This window comes from Pelodiscus sinensis, chromosome 1, assembly GCF_052426305.1.
Source record: "Pelodiscus sinensis isolate ZL-2025 chromosome 1, ASM5242630v1, whole genome shotgun sequence".
Classification (NCBI taxonomy): domain Eukaryota; kingdom Metazoa; phylum Chordata; order Testudines; family Trionychidae; genus Pelodiscus; species Pelodiscus sinensis.
In genome coordinates, this window is record NC_143052.1 from 214,099,620 (window position 1) to 214,117,532 (window position 17,913).

A 17,913-nucleotide genomic window follows, 5' to 3' on the forward strand; every position below is an offset into this window, starting at 1 on the left:
AGAGAGATTTAGCCAATCAAATCTTCTGTGGAAGGCACTTTGTTGCTTAGTCTCCTGGGGTTTCTAGTCCATGGATTGCATTTCTGCTATGATTGCTGGATGGAGTGAAAGTACTGGTCACCCAGAGCCCTGCATACTTACATGCTAATCTTCTTGATCATTATATCTGGAGGTGAAAGTGGGCCAGAACAGGTCTCTACAAACCATTCTTGCAGGGCTGCCAACAAGCTGGGAGCAAAAGGGGCAGCTGCCCTGGGGCATTGCTATATAAAAGGGTTCATGGCTCCCAGCTTCCTCTACTGCAGCAATGGGAGCCAAAGACCCGGTAGGAGCCCTCAGCCTTTAAATCATCACTGGAGCCCCTGGGCTCCCAACTGCCATCTCTGCAGCCTTTGGTTGCTACAGCAATGGCAGTCATGAAGGGCTGGCAGGGGGAGTTTGGTTCCCAGGCCTTCCCCTTCTGCCCTGGCTGTTTGAGGGGTCCAGAGCCACCCCTCTGTGTTGTCCAGGATCTCAGCTACCCAATATTGTGTACTGGTAAGTCCCAGTACGTACTGTCAACTCTGCTCTCAACTGCTTCGAATCAAATAGGTTTGGGCAGGGACTGCTCACTATTTCTTGCTCTGAGACTCTAAGGCACATACACAGGCTTCATCCTCTTATCGCAGCCCTTCTTGAGATGTGGGACTCCACAGTCCAGGTGCCCCACAATCTGTAATTGATGCCTTAGACTTCCCTCCCTAGTTCCCAAGTTGCTTTTATACACTTCCCTAGAATTCTACCTCAACTGTGGGAACTCTGGTTTCTAATTTAACCTCTTCAGGGACAATGTGGCAGGAAAGCAGGGAACACAAGCTTGGACAAGGAATTTCTTAATCATTGTCACTTTATTCTTAACAAGCACAAAAGAACTACAGAACTGAGATGTATCCTTCCCTTGACTGGTCTCACTGTTCCTATGAATCTGAAGTTTGTCAGCTATTCAAACCTAGGTGGAGTGCCTCCTGCTTCTTTCTCTCCAGCCAGTCCTTCTTATATGTAGGGCAGCCAAGATTATACCATAGCTATAAATACTTTACTGATTAATGCATATTTTCTAACAATACCTCTCAATTTAAGGGTATAAAATTAAAACTAGCAGGCTAATTAGTTTAAACAAAACATGGTCCACTTACATCGGTACTTTTCATCTACTTTATATATGTGAACAGTAACATTCCATAGTGATTAATTAGTGATGAATGTCCACTTTCTGGGCTAGGCTTGCTCTGTGAAGACAAGGTGTGTGAGGTAATATCTTTAATTGGATCAGCTTGGACAAAGACACTAGTTTTTGAGCTTACACAGAACAGTCTTTCTGACCTAAAGAAGAAATCTCTGTGAGCTTGGGAGCTTGTCTCTGTACCAGAGAAGCTGGTGCAACAAATGATATTACCTCATCCACCAACACAGTTTCAAAAACACTGCAAGCTGATTTTGTGGAGCACATTTTAGTGAAAAAGTCAACTCCTGTCCCTTTCACTGTGGAATTTTGGAAGAAAAAATTATTGTGCTATGCTATGGGATATTGTAACAAAGTTTATTTTTATTTTTAAATAAAAAACATTAAAATTTGTAATATTTTTAGAGCCTAAGATACTTACGTGTGTGGGCAAATGAGTAATGAGCTTGAATCCTGATTAATAACCTATTGTGAAACCTCCTGGTTGTGTAATTGTAACTATAAAGGGGTCACCACTTGCCTCTCACAAGCAACCCCTGGTCAAGTGTTTGTGCTTGCAGTCTCTGTTTTTGTGGAACAGGGTTGTCACCTACCTCTTGAGAGCGCCCTCTTGCGTGGATGGTTTCTTCATTGGGTCACATGTTACATGTCTGTAGGTGGAACAGAGCAAAGCCATTCCAGGATATACAGTCTTTAAATTGTCCCAGTCCTGGTATGGGGCCATATCCCGAGGACTTCCTCCCCAGCAGCATTGTCTTACTGGAGCCCTCCCTGGGCTCAGTTCTTGCTCATTCCTCACTGCCAGCCAGGAACCTTTCCATCTCCCCAATTCCCTGTCCATATTGAGCTGTCCATGGTCCTGCTGCTCTTCCAGCCAGCTAGAAATATGGTCAGCTCTCTTCTAACTCCAGGCAGTAACTGGAGCATTTTATATGGTTCTTCTGGCCTCTGACCAGTTGCTCCAACAGCCCCTCTGAATGGCTGGCTTCCCTGCAACCACTGTATGCTGCTTAGTGGACTTCCCTTCTGCTCTTTCTTCGGGGTCAGTGAGGCAGGGTCACGTGGCTTCTAGCAGACTTAGTTCACAGTAACCCACCAGCAAGTGGGTCTGTCTTTTAGTTCTGGAGGTCCATGAGTTCAGTTTTTGGGATATCAGCCTAGATGGTAGCCGTCACATAATGTCTTGTTTTTCCCCTTAGGTTTGTTTTGTTTGCTATATACAGCATGGATGATTTCCAACTAATGTACACTATTTTTCTTGTGTCATAGGAAACATTTTGAATAATTTGTCAAACATCACGCATGCCACCAGTAATTCCTCCGAAGTTGAGAGCATCATATCCAAATTAGAGAGTGCTCTGTTGGACCAGAGCATAGAGCCAAAAGTTGCAAGAGAGATGGTCAACACAATAAGCAATCTCTTAAATGTTCCATATTCAGTACTATCCCCGATGTCTAAAAGGTAAACATTTTTGTAAGTGGATGAACTGAATGCTGTGCTTGTCACCTTGGTAAAGTGATACATTATAGGCAAACTATCAGCCTACACTTCCTTTTTTCTTACCAAAACTGAAATTTTGTGTCAGAGGCATGATTCTGATTCCTCTAGTTTCACATTGATGTAGCTGCTTGGCCTTCAGTGGTGTTCCTTCTTATTTACACTGGCATAAGATTGACCAAAGCAAAATCCCGATTGTTATCTGAATATGCTTGGCATATTGTTTAACAGCCTATTTAAAAGTGAAGAGATAGGCCCATTTTAATACTAAGCATATTTTGTCTTAACAGAATAATAAAAATAGTAGATGCCATTGCCTTAAAACTGAACTTTTCAACGGAGTCCATTAATTTTACCTCCCCGGCCTTGGCTCTAGCAGTCACCAAAGTCAACAGCAGCAGCTTCAGCAAAATGTCATTCTCTGTCCAAGATTCATCAGATCTTCAGGTAAAACTGCTTATGATTTTAATAATTAAAAATGTAAATCCTGACTCTTTCTGGATAAAGAGCTTTTATTATAATAAAAAAAGAGAGATTTAATTAAGAGAATCTGAAATCCAGATCTGGTTATGGGGAGGAAGAACAAAGGGCAAATGCATATAATTTTGCTTGTTTAATTTTTATTTAATATTATATGACACGTGATGTTTTCTGTCGGTGTCTGCTATAATTACAGGATCTTTATTAATAATATTTTAATTATAAACACCCACTCCAGCAGCCTAAAATTGTGAATCCTTTCATCAACTATCACTAGAGCATTGAAGAATTTCAGATTTGCCAGATGGCCTGACCTGTCAGAAGTGGTATTAGAATTGCATTGGGTGTCTATAAAAGAGTTATTAGTTGATAATTTTCATATATATTTTCATATATATTTGCCACTTATTGCCCATGGGCCTTGCCAAGAGAAAGTGCTTGGAAAAGTTTAACACCACTTTCTCACTTAAAAGTTTTTTCACTCCTGATTTTGGGATAATTCTAAAGGGCATGACACAAGCCTTTAAGCTTTTGTCTGTGAGAGATGGAAAATCCTCAGCAAATATTAGAGCACTGTTTGTCTTCCCAGGCAAGTTGGTAACAGTTTGATTTGAGGAATAAGTGGTGCTTGTATCATTCTAGAATATTACAAATAATGTGAAATAATAGCAGTTTTGTTTTCCTAAGAATATGTGAAGAACAAGTATGTGGTGAGACCAGGAAGGAGGTAGTAATGGAAGCTTAACATTTGCTGCTCCTTGGGGAATTCTGCCCCACAGAGCCTGCACAGAATTCATATCTGCCGCATATTTCTTTGCTTCCCCACAGAAAATGATGTGGAAGCAAAGGAAGCCACAAGAATAGTTATATGCCCCTCCCCAGTAATGCAAATGCATCATTTCAGGTATCTGGAGCAGCTGGCAGAGAGGTAAATCACAAAGAGAAGGGTGGGACTGGGATGCTCCAGCCAATCATTCCTACCCTGTGCCAAGCTCAGCTTCTAGTTCTGGCTGAGCTGAGGAGGATGGGACTTTCTCTTCCCCTGCAAAGAGTAGCCAGTGCTGGGTCAGACCAAGAACTGCAAGAAGCTCTGCATCCCATTCCACTTTTTGCCCCCATTGCTCCTCAGCCACAGAGCAAGCAGCACTGTACAGGGAGATGCTTCCCTGTCTACCCAATCTCTGTGGAGCCAGATCCCCTCTGAACGCAGATTCCCCCTCACATACACTGGCACCCAGACCTCCCCTACTGAGCCCCCATAATCAACTTTCCAGACCAATGGGCCCCACCTCCTCCCTGCATCTGAACCATCCCAACAAGTCCCCCACCCCAGACCTCCAAACCATTGAGCTCCAACCAGCTAAACCCAGAAACCTACTGCAGCAAGCCCCGCTCCCCCAGGATTTGGACTCCCCCACTGAACTCCTCATCCTCACTCCCTGTTGAGCCCTAACAACATTCACCTGGACTCCCCTGCCAAGTCCCATTCCCCCTACACTAGAACCCCTTAATGAGCCGTTGTGCATCCAGATTCACCCTGCACCTGGACTGCCCACCAAGCCGGTTACACCCAGACTGCCCCACCCAGAATCTTCTCACTCCCCGCTAAGTTTTGCCACACTGCCAAGCTGAGTGTGCCTGCTTCACACCTGCATCGGGGCCCATGGTGGGGCATGAGTCTGAGATTCTGTCCCTCTTGCTTGCTATGTTTGTTTACCTGGCGTATAGGGGAATTGCCCTAGGTTGTTTGGGGATGGGCCTGGACCATGTGCTGTATCAGGGTCAGGTGTAGCTTTACTGCTGAATCTGTGTCTGTCTGGAGGAGTGAGTGTGTGTGGCAGGGTGATCTACCTCCTTGCAGCCAGTGGCCCCTGCTCCCCACTGCCATGCTGGAGCCTCCATATATATTTATTGACAAATAAAATATGCAGAATTTTAGAATATAGTATGAAGAATTTTTAATGTTTTGGTGCAGAATTTCCTCAGGACTGATTTCCTAAGTAAATTTCATGGTGCACTGGAAGATTTGGAAGACTGGCAGAGCTTTTCAACTAATTTGTGGCTAGGCCAGATTAGAGTGATGGAAATGCCTTTGTAAACTTAATTGGAGTCAGTGCTAATGAGGGATGTTAAAATTAGATTAATCGTCTAATCTAATAGTCGACAGAAGTTCTATTGATTATTCAATTAGTCGATAAGGTGCTTCTTGCCCGGCTGTTGCTACATTTCAAAGGTGGAAGTGCCACATGGCGTTCCGCTTTTGAAATGCCGCATGGAGTCTGGGGCCAGTGGGGGACTCTGCTGGCACCAGGTTCCATGTGGCACTTCTACTTTGAAATGTACAAGAGCCCCAGCAAAGGATCTTGTGCATTTCAAAGGTGGAATGCTGCCACTGCTCCCGTGCCCCCTCCCACGGAGCTGGAGCTGGGGGGAACTGGCTTTTAAGCTGGCTCTCCCCAGCACTCCTTCTTTCCCTCCCTTGCTGCTTCTTTCTGATAGAAACAGCAAGGGGAGTGGGAGTGACCAGTCAACTAGTGTGTCAACTATCCAATAAGCTTTTGCTTATCAGATAGTCAACTAGTTGATTAGTCGATTACATCCCTTGTGCTAACAGCCTGAGAGGTGAGAGACTGGATTCTGGAGCTTGAACTACCCTTGCACACTCTCTGACCTCCAGAGCAGGATTGATGCACATTGTTAGGGTGTTGTTGGGAAGCTTGCACGGAAGTTTCTAGGCTGAGACAGTTCTTTAGATATACAGAGACTTTTCTCTTGAGTTCTGAGGGTCTTTTGTACCTTTTGGGAGCTCTAACCTATTATTGGTTACCTCAGAAAGTTAAAGAGAATAAAACATACTTCATCTTAAAGGTATACCCTCAAAACCTTAGCTAAAAGTCAATATCTTGTCTGTACGACATTGCATCTTTAAAGTCTTGAGAAAACTGAATTACAGTTTATCTGGTTCATCTGCCAGAATTAATGACTCACCAGTACCATAAACAAGTGAATTAAAATAAACAGTTTAAGAAGAATAATCATTTCAAACTTTTGCTTTGTAGTAATCATAATTAATGGTAAGGTGGGTCCACATGCACATCCTAGCTCTGAAGACACCAAAATGTTGAAAGTGTTCAAGTTATGATACTAGATTTAAACCTAAATATTACAAAATATCCTTGGTTATATAACAGGCCAAATCAAAATTCTGCATCTTTAATTTTAGGGCTTGATCTTATCTCCTAGCTATGGTATCAGATATCTGGCAGGAAATAATGTTAAATTTGGGATAAACAAATTCTGTTTAAGATGCACTATTAAATTTCACTTTCAAACAATGGCTCTGTACAGCAGTTTGGAGTCATAGAAAAATGGTTTGGGGAATTCTTTTTACAACTAAAAACCATTTTGCCGTAAACTTTTAGTAACATTGAAACGTTTCACGAGGAGTAACAGTAGTTCGGACTAGGAAGCCTAGTCCGAACTACCTAGTCCGTGCCGCGTGTAGCCGTGCGACACGGAGTCCGCACTAGCGGACATTTAAATATGGCGGCGCACGGAGTTATGCAAATGAAGCCCGGGAAATTCAAATCCCGGGCTTCATTTGCAACTCCGGTTGCCTACATTACCACCCTAGTTCGAACTAGGGTGGTAGTGTAGACATACCCAGAGTTACTAACAATGCTGATGCTCTGTCCTCATGAGCAGATGAGTGGAGCAAGGTTAGCACCATAGCTGAGTGCAAGAGCTACAGCCTTTTCAGGGCTGAGGTAAATTATTTCTCCTGGAGCCAAAGAAGAGCATGGGACGAAATGGCAGAGCTAATAGAGAGACAAGGGGGACAGCCACCACCATGTCAGCCTGTAGATGCTTGTGAGGTGCCTTTTCAAGCATATTATGCAGCTGACAACAGGAGGTATGCAATGTGAATTTTTACATGGGGCTGGAGAATGAGCTTGTTGCATATTCAGCCAGCAGCTCCTCACCCACAGGGCTGGACCTGCTCCCTGCGCTGCGCATTGCAATGTGACCCCATGGGGTGGTTTTAGTGCTGCAACCTCATGTACTATATCATAATGCCATTCACTCAAATTTGGCTTAGCCACCTTTCCATCATGATAGATGGCTGGCTGGGCCAAAGCCCTGCAACCACATACTCCCAGGCTCAGTGTCAAGAATGGGGAAGTGGGCCCAGCCCTGTGGGACATGAACTATCATTGCTGGGGATGTGTGGCCTGGCTTTCTTTCCAACCCATAGCCAATGGTCCATCAGCTCCTTCCCCTTAAGTTGCAAAAACTGACTCTGCCACTGAGAGGAAATATGATTGTGAGTCATGATTCCTTCCCAATGACACTTTTGGGATGCTATAGCTATGTATATGCTGTTCCTATATTCAGACTTGAGCCTAAAGCACAATCTAAACTTCCATTAGCAACAAAAAATATTGTACCTTTTTATGTTTAATTTTCAGATTTCTCTAGGTGCCCAAACACCTATAAATAGTGTTGGAGCTATTGCACTGCCTTCATCATTGTTGACAAACTTACCTTCTGAACATAAGCCTCTGGCATCTAGAATTACATTCAACTTTTTTGAAAAGACAACTCCATTTCAGGTAACTTTTCGGGACCCTGTACATGTATATTTAATTCTGTATTAAAACTGATCAAAAATGGACAGTGAGAAGGGAAAACGAGCATAAATTTTCACACAAAAACATTCCTTTTTTCATCATATTTTCACATTTCAAACATTTTTGCCCAGCTCTAATCTGTGTAATAACTGAAATAGTGTGCATGTATGTATGTGTATCCCTTGTTGTAGTTAATATTTTTCCTTTTACTTTTTTGTTACTCTTTGTTACCTTTTTGTTATTTCAGGATCCTTCATTGAAGAATATCTCTTTAATCAGCAATGTCATTTCATCAAGTGTAGCTAACCTCACGCTTAGTGACTTGAAGGCAAATGTTACTGTCACTCTACAGAACACCATGCCTAATTTGGTATGTTTTACACTTTAGCAGTTTACAAAATGCTATTTTGTGGACTTGCTTAGAATTGTTTTATGCAAAATATGCAGACTACTTCATTTGCTCTGTGGTATTTTGGTGGTTTTCCATCTAAGTTCATTGGTTTCAGGGCTTCAAACATAGCCAATATTTCCCTAACGCTAATTAATAAATATTATTTATTCATAATTGATTGCCATTATTTTGTGATTTCTCTCTGTTATATCAAATTTCTATCCAACTAGTATTATTTTATGTTGTTTCCCTTTAGGTAATTTCTAATGGATGGGGTTTAGGCAGTTATGGCCAAGAGGGAAGCACTGGAAAAATGGCTTTTAGAGGCAACTCAGCAAGGAGACCGTATACAGCATATACTGTATATATAGCCTTAACCTGTGGTATGGTCCTTAGAGCCACACAGATTTGGGCAATCTATACATTTTGGGGGCTAATACTCCATGCTTGTTCATGGATGTCTCCCAAGAAACAGTCTATGTTGAAACAGGACAAGATTCTAGTCCCTGTGTGGAATTTCCCCAAAACTAGGTCTTTGTAATCAGAATTTGTTGTTCATAATATTATATATCAATTACTACCCTTCTTCCAAAATAACCGGTAAACCTCGTTATATGAGGAATAAGGGTTATTTTGGAAGAAGGGCTTTCTCCCAAAATAAATGCGTCTACACAGCATTTGTTATTTCGAAATAGGGTATTTTTAAACAGCAGTGGTCTGCGATTATGCAAAGGGAGCATGGGAAGTTCAAATCTGCGCTTCATTTTCAGTTTCGCTCAGCTGCATTTGCATCCCCCTCTCTAAAGAGGGTGCAAGTGTAGAAATATCCTTAGGCAATACACACTTGTCAAATGGTCCAAGCAGTTAAGATAATATAAGGGATGTGAGAAACTTGGAAAGATTAAAATAAAACCTTAAATTCAAAACCAAACAGCAGGTAGCTAGGAAATAATAATAATTCTGAAGAAGCTGAAGGCTCTAATAGATTTCATATAGCCCAACTTCAGTTTGTTGTGTATATTAGGGATGTGAAAGTGTAAACGTGTAAATGGTAAACAGATGAGCCTTCATAGTTACACACAGGCCCCCACCCGCACGCTGCTGCCTCTGTCCCACGCTGCTGCCTCTCTTAAGCTGGCTCCCGGTGAGCCCTGGCTTCTGGGGAGCCGCTTGCCTACCTTGCGCTGCTGCCTCTGATACAGAGGCAGCAGCACAGGGAGAGAGGCATGTGTAAATATATAACTACTGAAATTTTCAGCAGTTACACATTTACCCGAATAAACACATTTTAACATCCTTAGTGTATATCGGCATTTGTAGCTGTCTTCATCCATCCTCAGTCTGGTACATCTTGGTTAACATAGAAGTTACCTTTTCCTTTTTATTTTGTATTGCTATAGATAGACAGTACTTGCTTCTCTGTCCATTTTATACTCAGAGCCGTGTAGCTCATCAACATATTATTCAGTAAAATGTGTGTATTTTTTTCAAACAGGAAAATTTAACAGTTAGATGTGCATTTTGGGACTTTAATGAAAATGGTGAGTATTTTATATCACCCTTTATACATGCCATGCCCTCTCAGCTGTGTTAAATTTTGGTAACAGTTTTAAGAGATACTGTACAAAGCATCGTAATAGAATCTTGTTATCTGTAATAGGTGGCAAAGGAGGCTGGTCATATGAAGGATGCACAGTTAAAGAAAGGAGAGCAAATGAAACCGTTTGTACATGCAACCACCTCACAAGCTTTGGAGTTTTGCTGGTAATTAGTTATAAATATTGTCCAAAATGAGTGCATTTGGGTCCTTGATTCAGGAAAGTTCTCTTGCACTTGCTTAATTTTAATCAAATGAGGTTGTTAAACTCATGAGTAGAACCCTGTGCAGATAGAAATTCTACCTGAAGTAGGAATAAGAGATCCTCCGGAATAGGGCTTTATTCCAGAGGATCGGGCCAGTCTAGACGCTTTTTTCCGGCTTTTCTCCATGTTTATTTAAATCCCGCGGGGGATATTTAAATCCCCTGCGGATTTCCCTATTCCCACTTTCAAAATTAGCATACCCCTTCCGAAGAAGGGGCCAGTGTAGACGTAGCCATAGACTTTGGGATCCACAGATTTGCAGGGCTCTACCTGCAAGAGCCACTGCGGCCAACAGAGAAAAGCGTGGTCCCATTGTGCCTGGGAACCAGCATTCTGTGCCAGCAGCAACTCCTGGCAGCACGGCCGCACTGCCCCAGTCCTGCCACAAGTGGGCTGCACAGCCCCAGACTAGAGACGCCGTAGGTGGGCGGTGCAACTGTATTGCCGGGAAGAGCTGCCAGCACAAGGCACTGGCTTCCAGGCACGATGCAGTAATGCTATTCTCTGTTGGCTGCAGTGGCTCTTGGGAGTAGAGCCCTCTGGATCCCTATGTTTATTTATGGATATCTTCAGCCCACATAGACATTTCTATCCACACGGGGCTCTACTCATGAATAGTCCCATTGAAGTCTAAGAGTGTGTCTGCATTGCAGTTACCACACCTGCAGCTGCCCTTCACCAGCTGATTTGGACAGTTTAGCTATGGAGTAGATGTTTGGGCTCAGGCTGCATCTTAGACTCTGGGTTCTCCCCCATCACAGCCCCAAAGGCTACACAACAATTAAATAGCCCCAAAAGCCTGAGCCAGCTAGCATGGGACTTACATGCCTTGCTAAATCAGGGACCTTAATTTTAAAGAGTGATTCTTCTTCTTCAAGAGAAGCTGGGGATAAATCAATACTAAAATAATGCTCTTGAGGCAAGTTTGATCCCGTTTTTTAATTTTTAAAAATCTGGATTTTATATGATCAAACATGAACAGAAATGTTTCTATGGTTATTTTCTAAGAATACAGTGGAGCGGGTTGTTGTTCATTTGTTTATTTCAAAGATGCATACCCCTTAAAGATAATTTCTCTTTTACTTTTTTAGGACTTGTCTCGAAATACTACTTTGCCACCTATCCAAGCACTGGTTCTGACATTTATCACCTATATAGGCTGTGGCCTTTCTGCAATTTTTCTTTCTATTACTCTTGTAACCTACATAGCCTTTGAGTAAGTACCTGCACAGATAAACTGACATTGTAATCCTGATCATGCTTGTCCCTAACCACTGCCATGAAGGACAATGGATCAGTTCTTTCTTCATTGAGTGATTGCACACATCCATTCCAATGTAGGTGTGTTTGTGCCCTAAGAAAAATTACTAGAATTTTTTCTCTAAAGCTACATCTATACTGCAAGCCTCTTGCAGAAGAGCAAATGCAAATAGAGCACTCATTTGCATATGCAGCACTCTCATTTGCATTTCATCTTCCTTTCTCTTTTGTGCAAGAGGTTTTTGCATCCATGTAGATGGCACCTTTTTGCGTAAAACCCCCCTTTTGCACAAGAGCTGTTCTTCCTCTAAAAATGAGTACCAAATTTAGGTACCAAATTTGCAGGGACTTCCTGTACCAAGAAGGATCAGGAGGCTAGACTGAAGTTTTCCCTTATGGAAGTGGCGCTGAGACCTTTCTCCAAGCCAAACTGGTTGGACTCAACACCGAGTACCATGGCATCACTGTGGAGTGCTCCTCCTATGATGAGGGAGTCTCAGCACTGTTTGCCATTCCCGGTGATGAGGAAAAGGCACAATGGAAAAGCTAGCCAAGAAGGGATATTCCCCAACTTTTCAGAAGGCCACGCATGAAGTGTAGAACAGAGTGCAACCTAAATCAGGCCACTCCTCTGTCTTGGCATCACAGTCGGCACCATTGACTTATGTGAGCCCTTATGTGGGGACTTTTGTGTCCAGTACTGGACAAACTGTCAGCCCTGGAGGGACTGGCACTGCTGAAATGCTGTCTAAAGCAGAGGTGTTTGCTGCTGCCATTCTGTAAGTCCACCCAGCTCTTCATAGTGATTGTTGAAAGGAAAAAAGATCTCTCTATCTCAGCTCAGAGACAGTTGTCAGGGATTACAGCCATTTGTACATCTTTATGGTTGTCAGTGCATACATTCTCTAGTCATTACACCATTATTTAGCAGACTGGGGATAATGCCTGTTTCGGTCCATCAACTCCAATCTCACCCCTCTTGTGCAAATGCTTGGAATTCATGTACATTGGAATGGATATATGCAATCACTTGGAGAAGATAAAGCATTTACTAACCTTCCTGTAACTGTTGGTCTTCAAGATGTGTTGCACATGTCCATTCCACAACCCTCCATCCTACCCTTCTTTTTCGGAGTTGGTTGGAAAGAAGAAACTGAGGACATACCAGGTTGTCTGGATCCTTTATACTAGCACTACAAACACAAAGCACCAGAGGGCACCAGAACCACTCTGTCAGGTGCCACTGCGGGAAAAATTTCTCATGGCTGTGTTTGTGGTTTGCACACCCCTATATTGGAATGGACACTTGTGATACATCTCAAAGAACAGTTATGGAAAAGTTAGTAGTCATTTTTTTCTAGTAGGTATTATTTCTACCTCCATACTAGTAAACAGAATGAGTGCACTTTAAGGGGTGTATATCAAGATTTGAGTCTCCAGGGGGAGAGTATCTTATAAATAAAATAATTATCATGAAGTTTTGTATAGCTGGAAGCCAAGGACTGGGAAAGGGTTACTACAAACTGTCCAAATAAAGCAGAACAAGGAATCTCTTAAGAATAAGATACATATGTGCCTAGTACACTTCTGAAATACCAACACGTTGTTAGACTGTGTTGCTCTTGTGCAATAAAATACAGCTACAGCACATTAGCTTTCCCTGTAAGCTGTAGGTTTCTCTATACATAAATAGAGGCTCAGTTATTTAGTCCTTTAGGCCAATTTACATCAAGGAGAACCCCTTGGCATGATTTAAGAGCATCCTTTTACTGTTCTACTCACTTATCATTAGATTTTTATTTGCCACAGTCAAGGTTTCCATATACACCTTAAAAGGGATTTCAGGCCTAGCTTAATCTCTTAATTGTAATGTGATGAGTGTTGGTATGGTGAAGTACTCCAGCAATAAAAAGCCTAATATACAAAGAAAAATAATAGACAGAAGTAATAAAATATTTAAACAATATTAAACTAAGACAACTGGAATTTAAGTAACAATGTTGTATTTATAAGAGTTTAGAACATAGTTGTAACAAAATAGTGATGTCTTAAATATGAACTTGTCGTTCATAAATATTTTACATAGCCATATGTAGAATGTGTTATTTTAGTGGCTCTTCTGCATTAAGGACCAAAGAACACTGGATCAGTGTGGGATCTATAGTAATGTTCATAAAATGATGAAAGCTTATACTATTTCACAACTTTTCTTTTCTTTTCTTTTGTTTTTGTTTTTTAAGGAAAATCCGGAGGGACTACCCTTCCAAAATCCTTATTCAGCTATGTGCTGCTTTACTTTTACTCAACATAGTTTTCCTCCTTGATTCATGGATTGCTCTGTATAACATACAAGGCCTGTGCATCACAGTTGCTGTATTTCTTCATTATTTCCTCTTGGTTTCCTTCACTTGGATGGGCCTTGAAGCATTCCACATGTATCTTGCCCTTGTCAAAGTGTTTAATACCTATGTACGGAAATACATCCTGAAGTTTTGTATTGTTGGCTGGGGTATGTATATTTTTCTGGTTTTTGAATCTAAAATATAGTTTCTTTACCACAATTTAAGTGGATGGAAGGCCATTTGAAAGTAACAAAGCAAGTATCAAATACCTGTTTCCTGTTGGAAACCTTACGTGCATTGTCAATAAACAGGGTTCTATTTACTTCACTGTTCTATGACTTTAGCATGTTGCAGAATTCATCCCCTTGCTGCAGAGTTTTTCAGATTATAATTTATTTTGGGGCATACACTATGTATAATTTATTGTGGGTACTATTACAATTCAAATGAATAATAACTTGTTCCATTTGAAACTACAGTACTAATGGAGAGCCAATTACACATTTGACTATTTACATCTCCAACGCCCAAAGCAGATAGTATCTCTTCCATCAAGAAAATTAATGTTAGTGCTTTAGACTAATTTCAAAGGGATAGTTGTGTTAATCTGTTTCAGCAAAAACAATGAGGAGTCCCGTGGAACCCTTGAAGACTAACATATTTATCTTGGAATAAGCTTTTGTGGAGTGGAGCACATTTAGTCAGACGCATGATGAAGTGGGTTTCAGCCCACAAAAGCTTATGCCCAAATAAATGTGTTAGTCTGTAAGGGTATGTCTACACTACAGAGTTAGTTCGAACTAACTTTCATAGGCGCTACACTAGCGATCCGCTAGTTCAAACTTAATTTGAACTAGCGGAGCGCTTAGTTCGAACTAGGAAAACCTCATTTTATGAGGATTAAGCCTAGTTCGAACTAGCTAGTTCGAATTAAGGGGTGTGTAGCCCCTTAATTCGAACTAGTGGGAGGCTAGCCCTCCTCAGGTTTCCCTGGTGGCCACTCTGGCCAACACCAGGAAACTCTATTGCACCCCTCCTTGCACCGGACCCCTTAAAGGGGCACGGGCTGGCTACGGTGCCTGTGCCAGGTGCAAGCCTGCCAGCACCCAGCCAGCAGACCCTGCACCTGGCACGGCTTGAGCCAGCCACCCGTTGCCCCCCAGCCCTCCCCCTCTTCCCGGGACCAGGCTGGCGGCTCCCGGGAGCTTGCCCGGGACCGCAAGAGGCGGGCACCCGCCTGGGCTAGTGCGGACATCGTGGACCTCGTCCACGATCTCCGCACTAGGCACAGGAAAGTGGCCGGCTAGGGCAGGAGAGCTGCCAGCCTGGCCACCCAGGAGCAGGCGTGCATGAAAATCAAGGGGGTCCACTGAGACCCCCGACCCTGAGCCGTGAGCTTACAATGGCCGTCCTGGGTCAGACCAAAGGTCCATCTAGCCCAGTAGCCTGTCTGCCGACAGCGGCCAACCCTAGGGACCTTGGAGGGGATGGACCGAAGACAGTGACCAAGCCATTTGTCTCGTGCCATCCCTCTCCAGCCTTCCACAAACCTTGGGCAGGGACACCACTCCTACCCCCTGGCTAATAGCACTCCATGGACCCAACCTCCATGACTTGATCTCACGTCCCTTTAAACTCTGTTCTAGTTGTAGCCTTCACAGCCTCCTGCAGCAAGGATTTCCACAGGTTGACTCTTTGCTTTGTGAAGAAGAAGTTTCTGTTACTAGTTTGAAGCCTGCTACCCATTCCTTTCCTTTGGTGTCCTCTAGTCCTTCTATTATGGGAACTAATGAAGAACTTTTCTTGGTGCACCCTCTCCACCCAACTCCTGTTTTTAGAGACCTCTATCCTGTCCCCCCTCCGTCTCCTCTTTTCTAAGCTGAAAAGTCCCAGTCTCTTTAGCCTCTCTTCATATGGGACCCGTTCCCAACCCCTGATCATTGTAGTTGCCCTCCCCTCTCCCACCCTCTCTCTTCCCCTCTCCCACCTCCTTTTCCCAGTCTCCCCGAGTTTTGTTCAATAAAGACAGATTCCATTTTTGAACACAATTGTCCTTTATTTTGTACATCAAGAAAAGGGGCTAGGGAAGGGTAAGTGGAAGGAGGTGAGGGAGGAATGGGGCACGAGCCCCCGATGGGGAGGACTGGGCTGGCTCTGCGGGCTTCTGGGGGTGGAAGCTCTCCTGCAGCCCCCCAATTGCCTCCTCTCCCCAGATGGCAGCCTGCGGCAAGTGCAGCCGGTCTGATGGCCGAGTGTTGTGATGTGCCCAGTGGGCACTCCGGGCACTCCAAGCTAGGACTGATTTGCAAGCGGGGCACCCTGAGAACTGTCTGTCCGGGGTGGGGGTCGGGTCCCTTTAAGCACAGCCCTCGGCTAGCCTGAGACAGCATCTCCACGCTCTAAGTCCTCCTCTGATGCCCTGCCGGCACTGCTTCCGGCCATCCTTAAGTCCGGTTCAGGGTCCACTTAATGTGGACATGCTAGTTCGAATTAGCAAAACGCTAATTCAAACTAGTTTTTAGTTCTAGACGCGTTAGTTCGAATTAGCTTAGTTCGAATTAACTAATTTGAACTAAGTTAGTTCGAATTAGCGCTGTAGTGTAGACGTACCCTAAGGTGCCACAGAACTTGTTTTTACCTCTAGACTGCTACTGTTTCTAACAAAAGGTACCAACACAGTGCCAATGACTTCAGTGATGAGAAAATCCTAGGCCTAGTTCTCCTCTCATGTCCATTCTTCTAAATCAAAAGTAACTGCACTGAAAACAATGGAGTGTAAAACAGGTCTGAGAGGCAAAATCAAGACCATTGTGTTTCATGTCTTAAAATCCAGGATATTAATGGGTATGTACAACACATGTTGCTAGTTTACCTTAAGTTATATTTGATGTAATTGGATCAAGTCACATAGAATATGTTGTCTTGTTCAGAAACAAAAATTGTGTTTTACAAAATAAGCTATCATGATAAAACAGTCTCCTATATTATAACTTCCTCTTGGATTGTAAAAATCTGGCAACACAATTAGGTTTCATAGGAAAATAATTTCATTTCATCACATAATTTTCATTCAGAATTAAAACTATTGTCTAATCTTTCAGGTGTACCACTTATAGTGGTAGTCATTGTATTGGCCATATCACCAAATAACTATGGGCTTGGATCATATGGAAAGTTTCCTAATGGCACACCGGATGAATTGTAAGTTAAAAGATAGGCATATTTGAAGAGTGAATGCTAACAGTATGGTTATGTGAGAGTTTGTATGTGAGCTTCTTTCCTGAACGTGACACTTCTGTGAATAAATCTCTGCAGGATATATTAAGTTATTTTTCTTCCTATACTGTTTGCAAGGCTTAGATCCAGTCACAAAATGCTGGCATGGAGCTAGAACATGAAAATGAGGTTAACTCAAGAAAAGAGAAAGAAAGGAGTTGGGGGATGGAGAGAGAGGAAAGTAAGCCTAAATGTAATACAAGACAAAACACACACACCCCATATTGCCTAAGGAAACAGGATACCTAAACCCAATCCATTAGTGTTGTTTTTTTTTCATTACCCTTGGGATTCACTTAGGATGATAATGGACACATTTATAAAAACCTAGAGAGATTCAAACTTGAGCCAGTGTATGTAGACTTAAATATTTCAGGATGAAGTGTTTTTAACAAAATATAGCCATACCTAATGCTATTTGTACTTAATTTTTTATTATTAATCTGTATTCTAGCTGCTGGATCAACAACAATATTGTTTTCTACATTACTGTTGTGGGATACTTCTGCATGATATTCCTGTTGAACATCAGCATGTTTATAGTGGTACTGATTCAGCTTTGTCGAATCAAAAAGAAGAAACAACTTGGAACCCAGAGAAAAACCAGCATTCATGACCTCAGAAGTGTTGCAGGCCTCACATTCTTATTGGGAATTACTTGGGGATTTGCCTTTTTTGCATGGGGGCCAGTAAATCTGGTATTTATGTACCTCTTTGCCATCTTTAACACTTTACAAGGTAAGTTTAGCTTTGTTAAGGCCTTTTGTATAAAGATGTAATGAGTAATTCAGTTTTAAGAAATGCTTTATTATGCACAAGAATTTATACAAAATTATATCTTTACTGTTATATAAAAGATAAAACTACTGAATACGACCCTTCTTAATTGTTGCATTACATTGAAAGAAAATTAATACAAACACTTTCAGAAGTGATATAATAATGTAACA

At 42.3% G+C, this 17,913-nt stretch overlaps 1 protein-coding gene across 6 annotated transcripts in view; it reads left to right on the forward strand.

The window, feature by feature from the left end:
* Positions 1–17,913, forward strand: part of ADGRG2 (adhesion G protein-coupled receptor G2) — a 78,473-nt gene that overhangs the window by 50,650 nt on the left and 9,910 nt on the right. For all 6 annotated transcript variants that reach the window (XM_075913798.2, XM_075913796.2, XM_075913797.2 and 3 more), the window contains 10 exons: positions 2,492–2,684; positions 3,011–3,167; positions 7,670–7,813; positions 8,079–8,201; positions 9,718–9,763; positions 9,883–9,986; positions 11,177–11,301; positions 13,586–13,854; positions 16,789–16,888; positions 17,418–17,701. In XM_075913798.2, the coding sequence (XP_075769913.2) occupies positions 2,492–2,684; positions 3,011–3,167; positions 7,670–7,813; positions 8,079–8,201; positions 9,718–9,763; positions 9,883–9,986; positions 11,177–11,301; positions 13,586–13,854; positions 16,789–16,888; positions 17,418–17,701 (1,545 nt within the window). The remainder of the gene's footprint in view (positions 1–2,491; positions 2,685–3,010; positions 3,168–7,669; positions 7,814–8,078; positions 8,202–9,717; positions 9,764–9,882; positions 9,987–11,176; positions 11,302–13,585; positions 13,855–16,788; positions 16,889–17,417; positions 17,702–17,913) is intronic.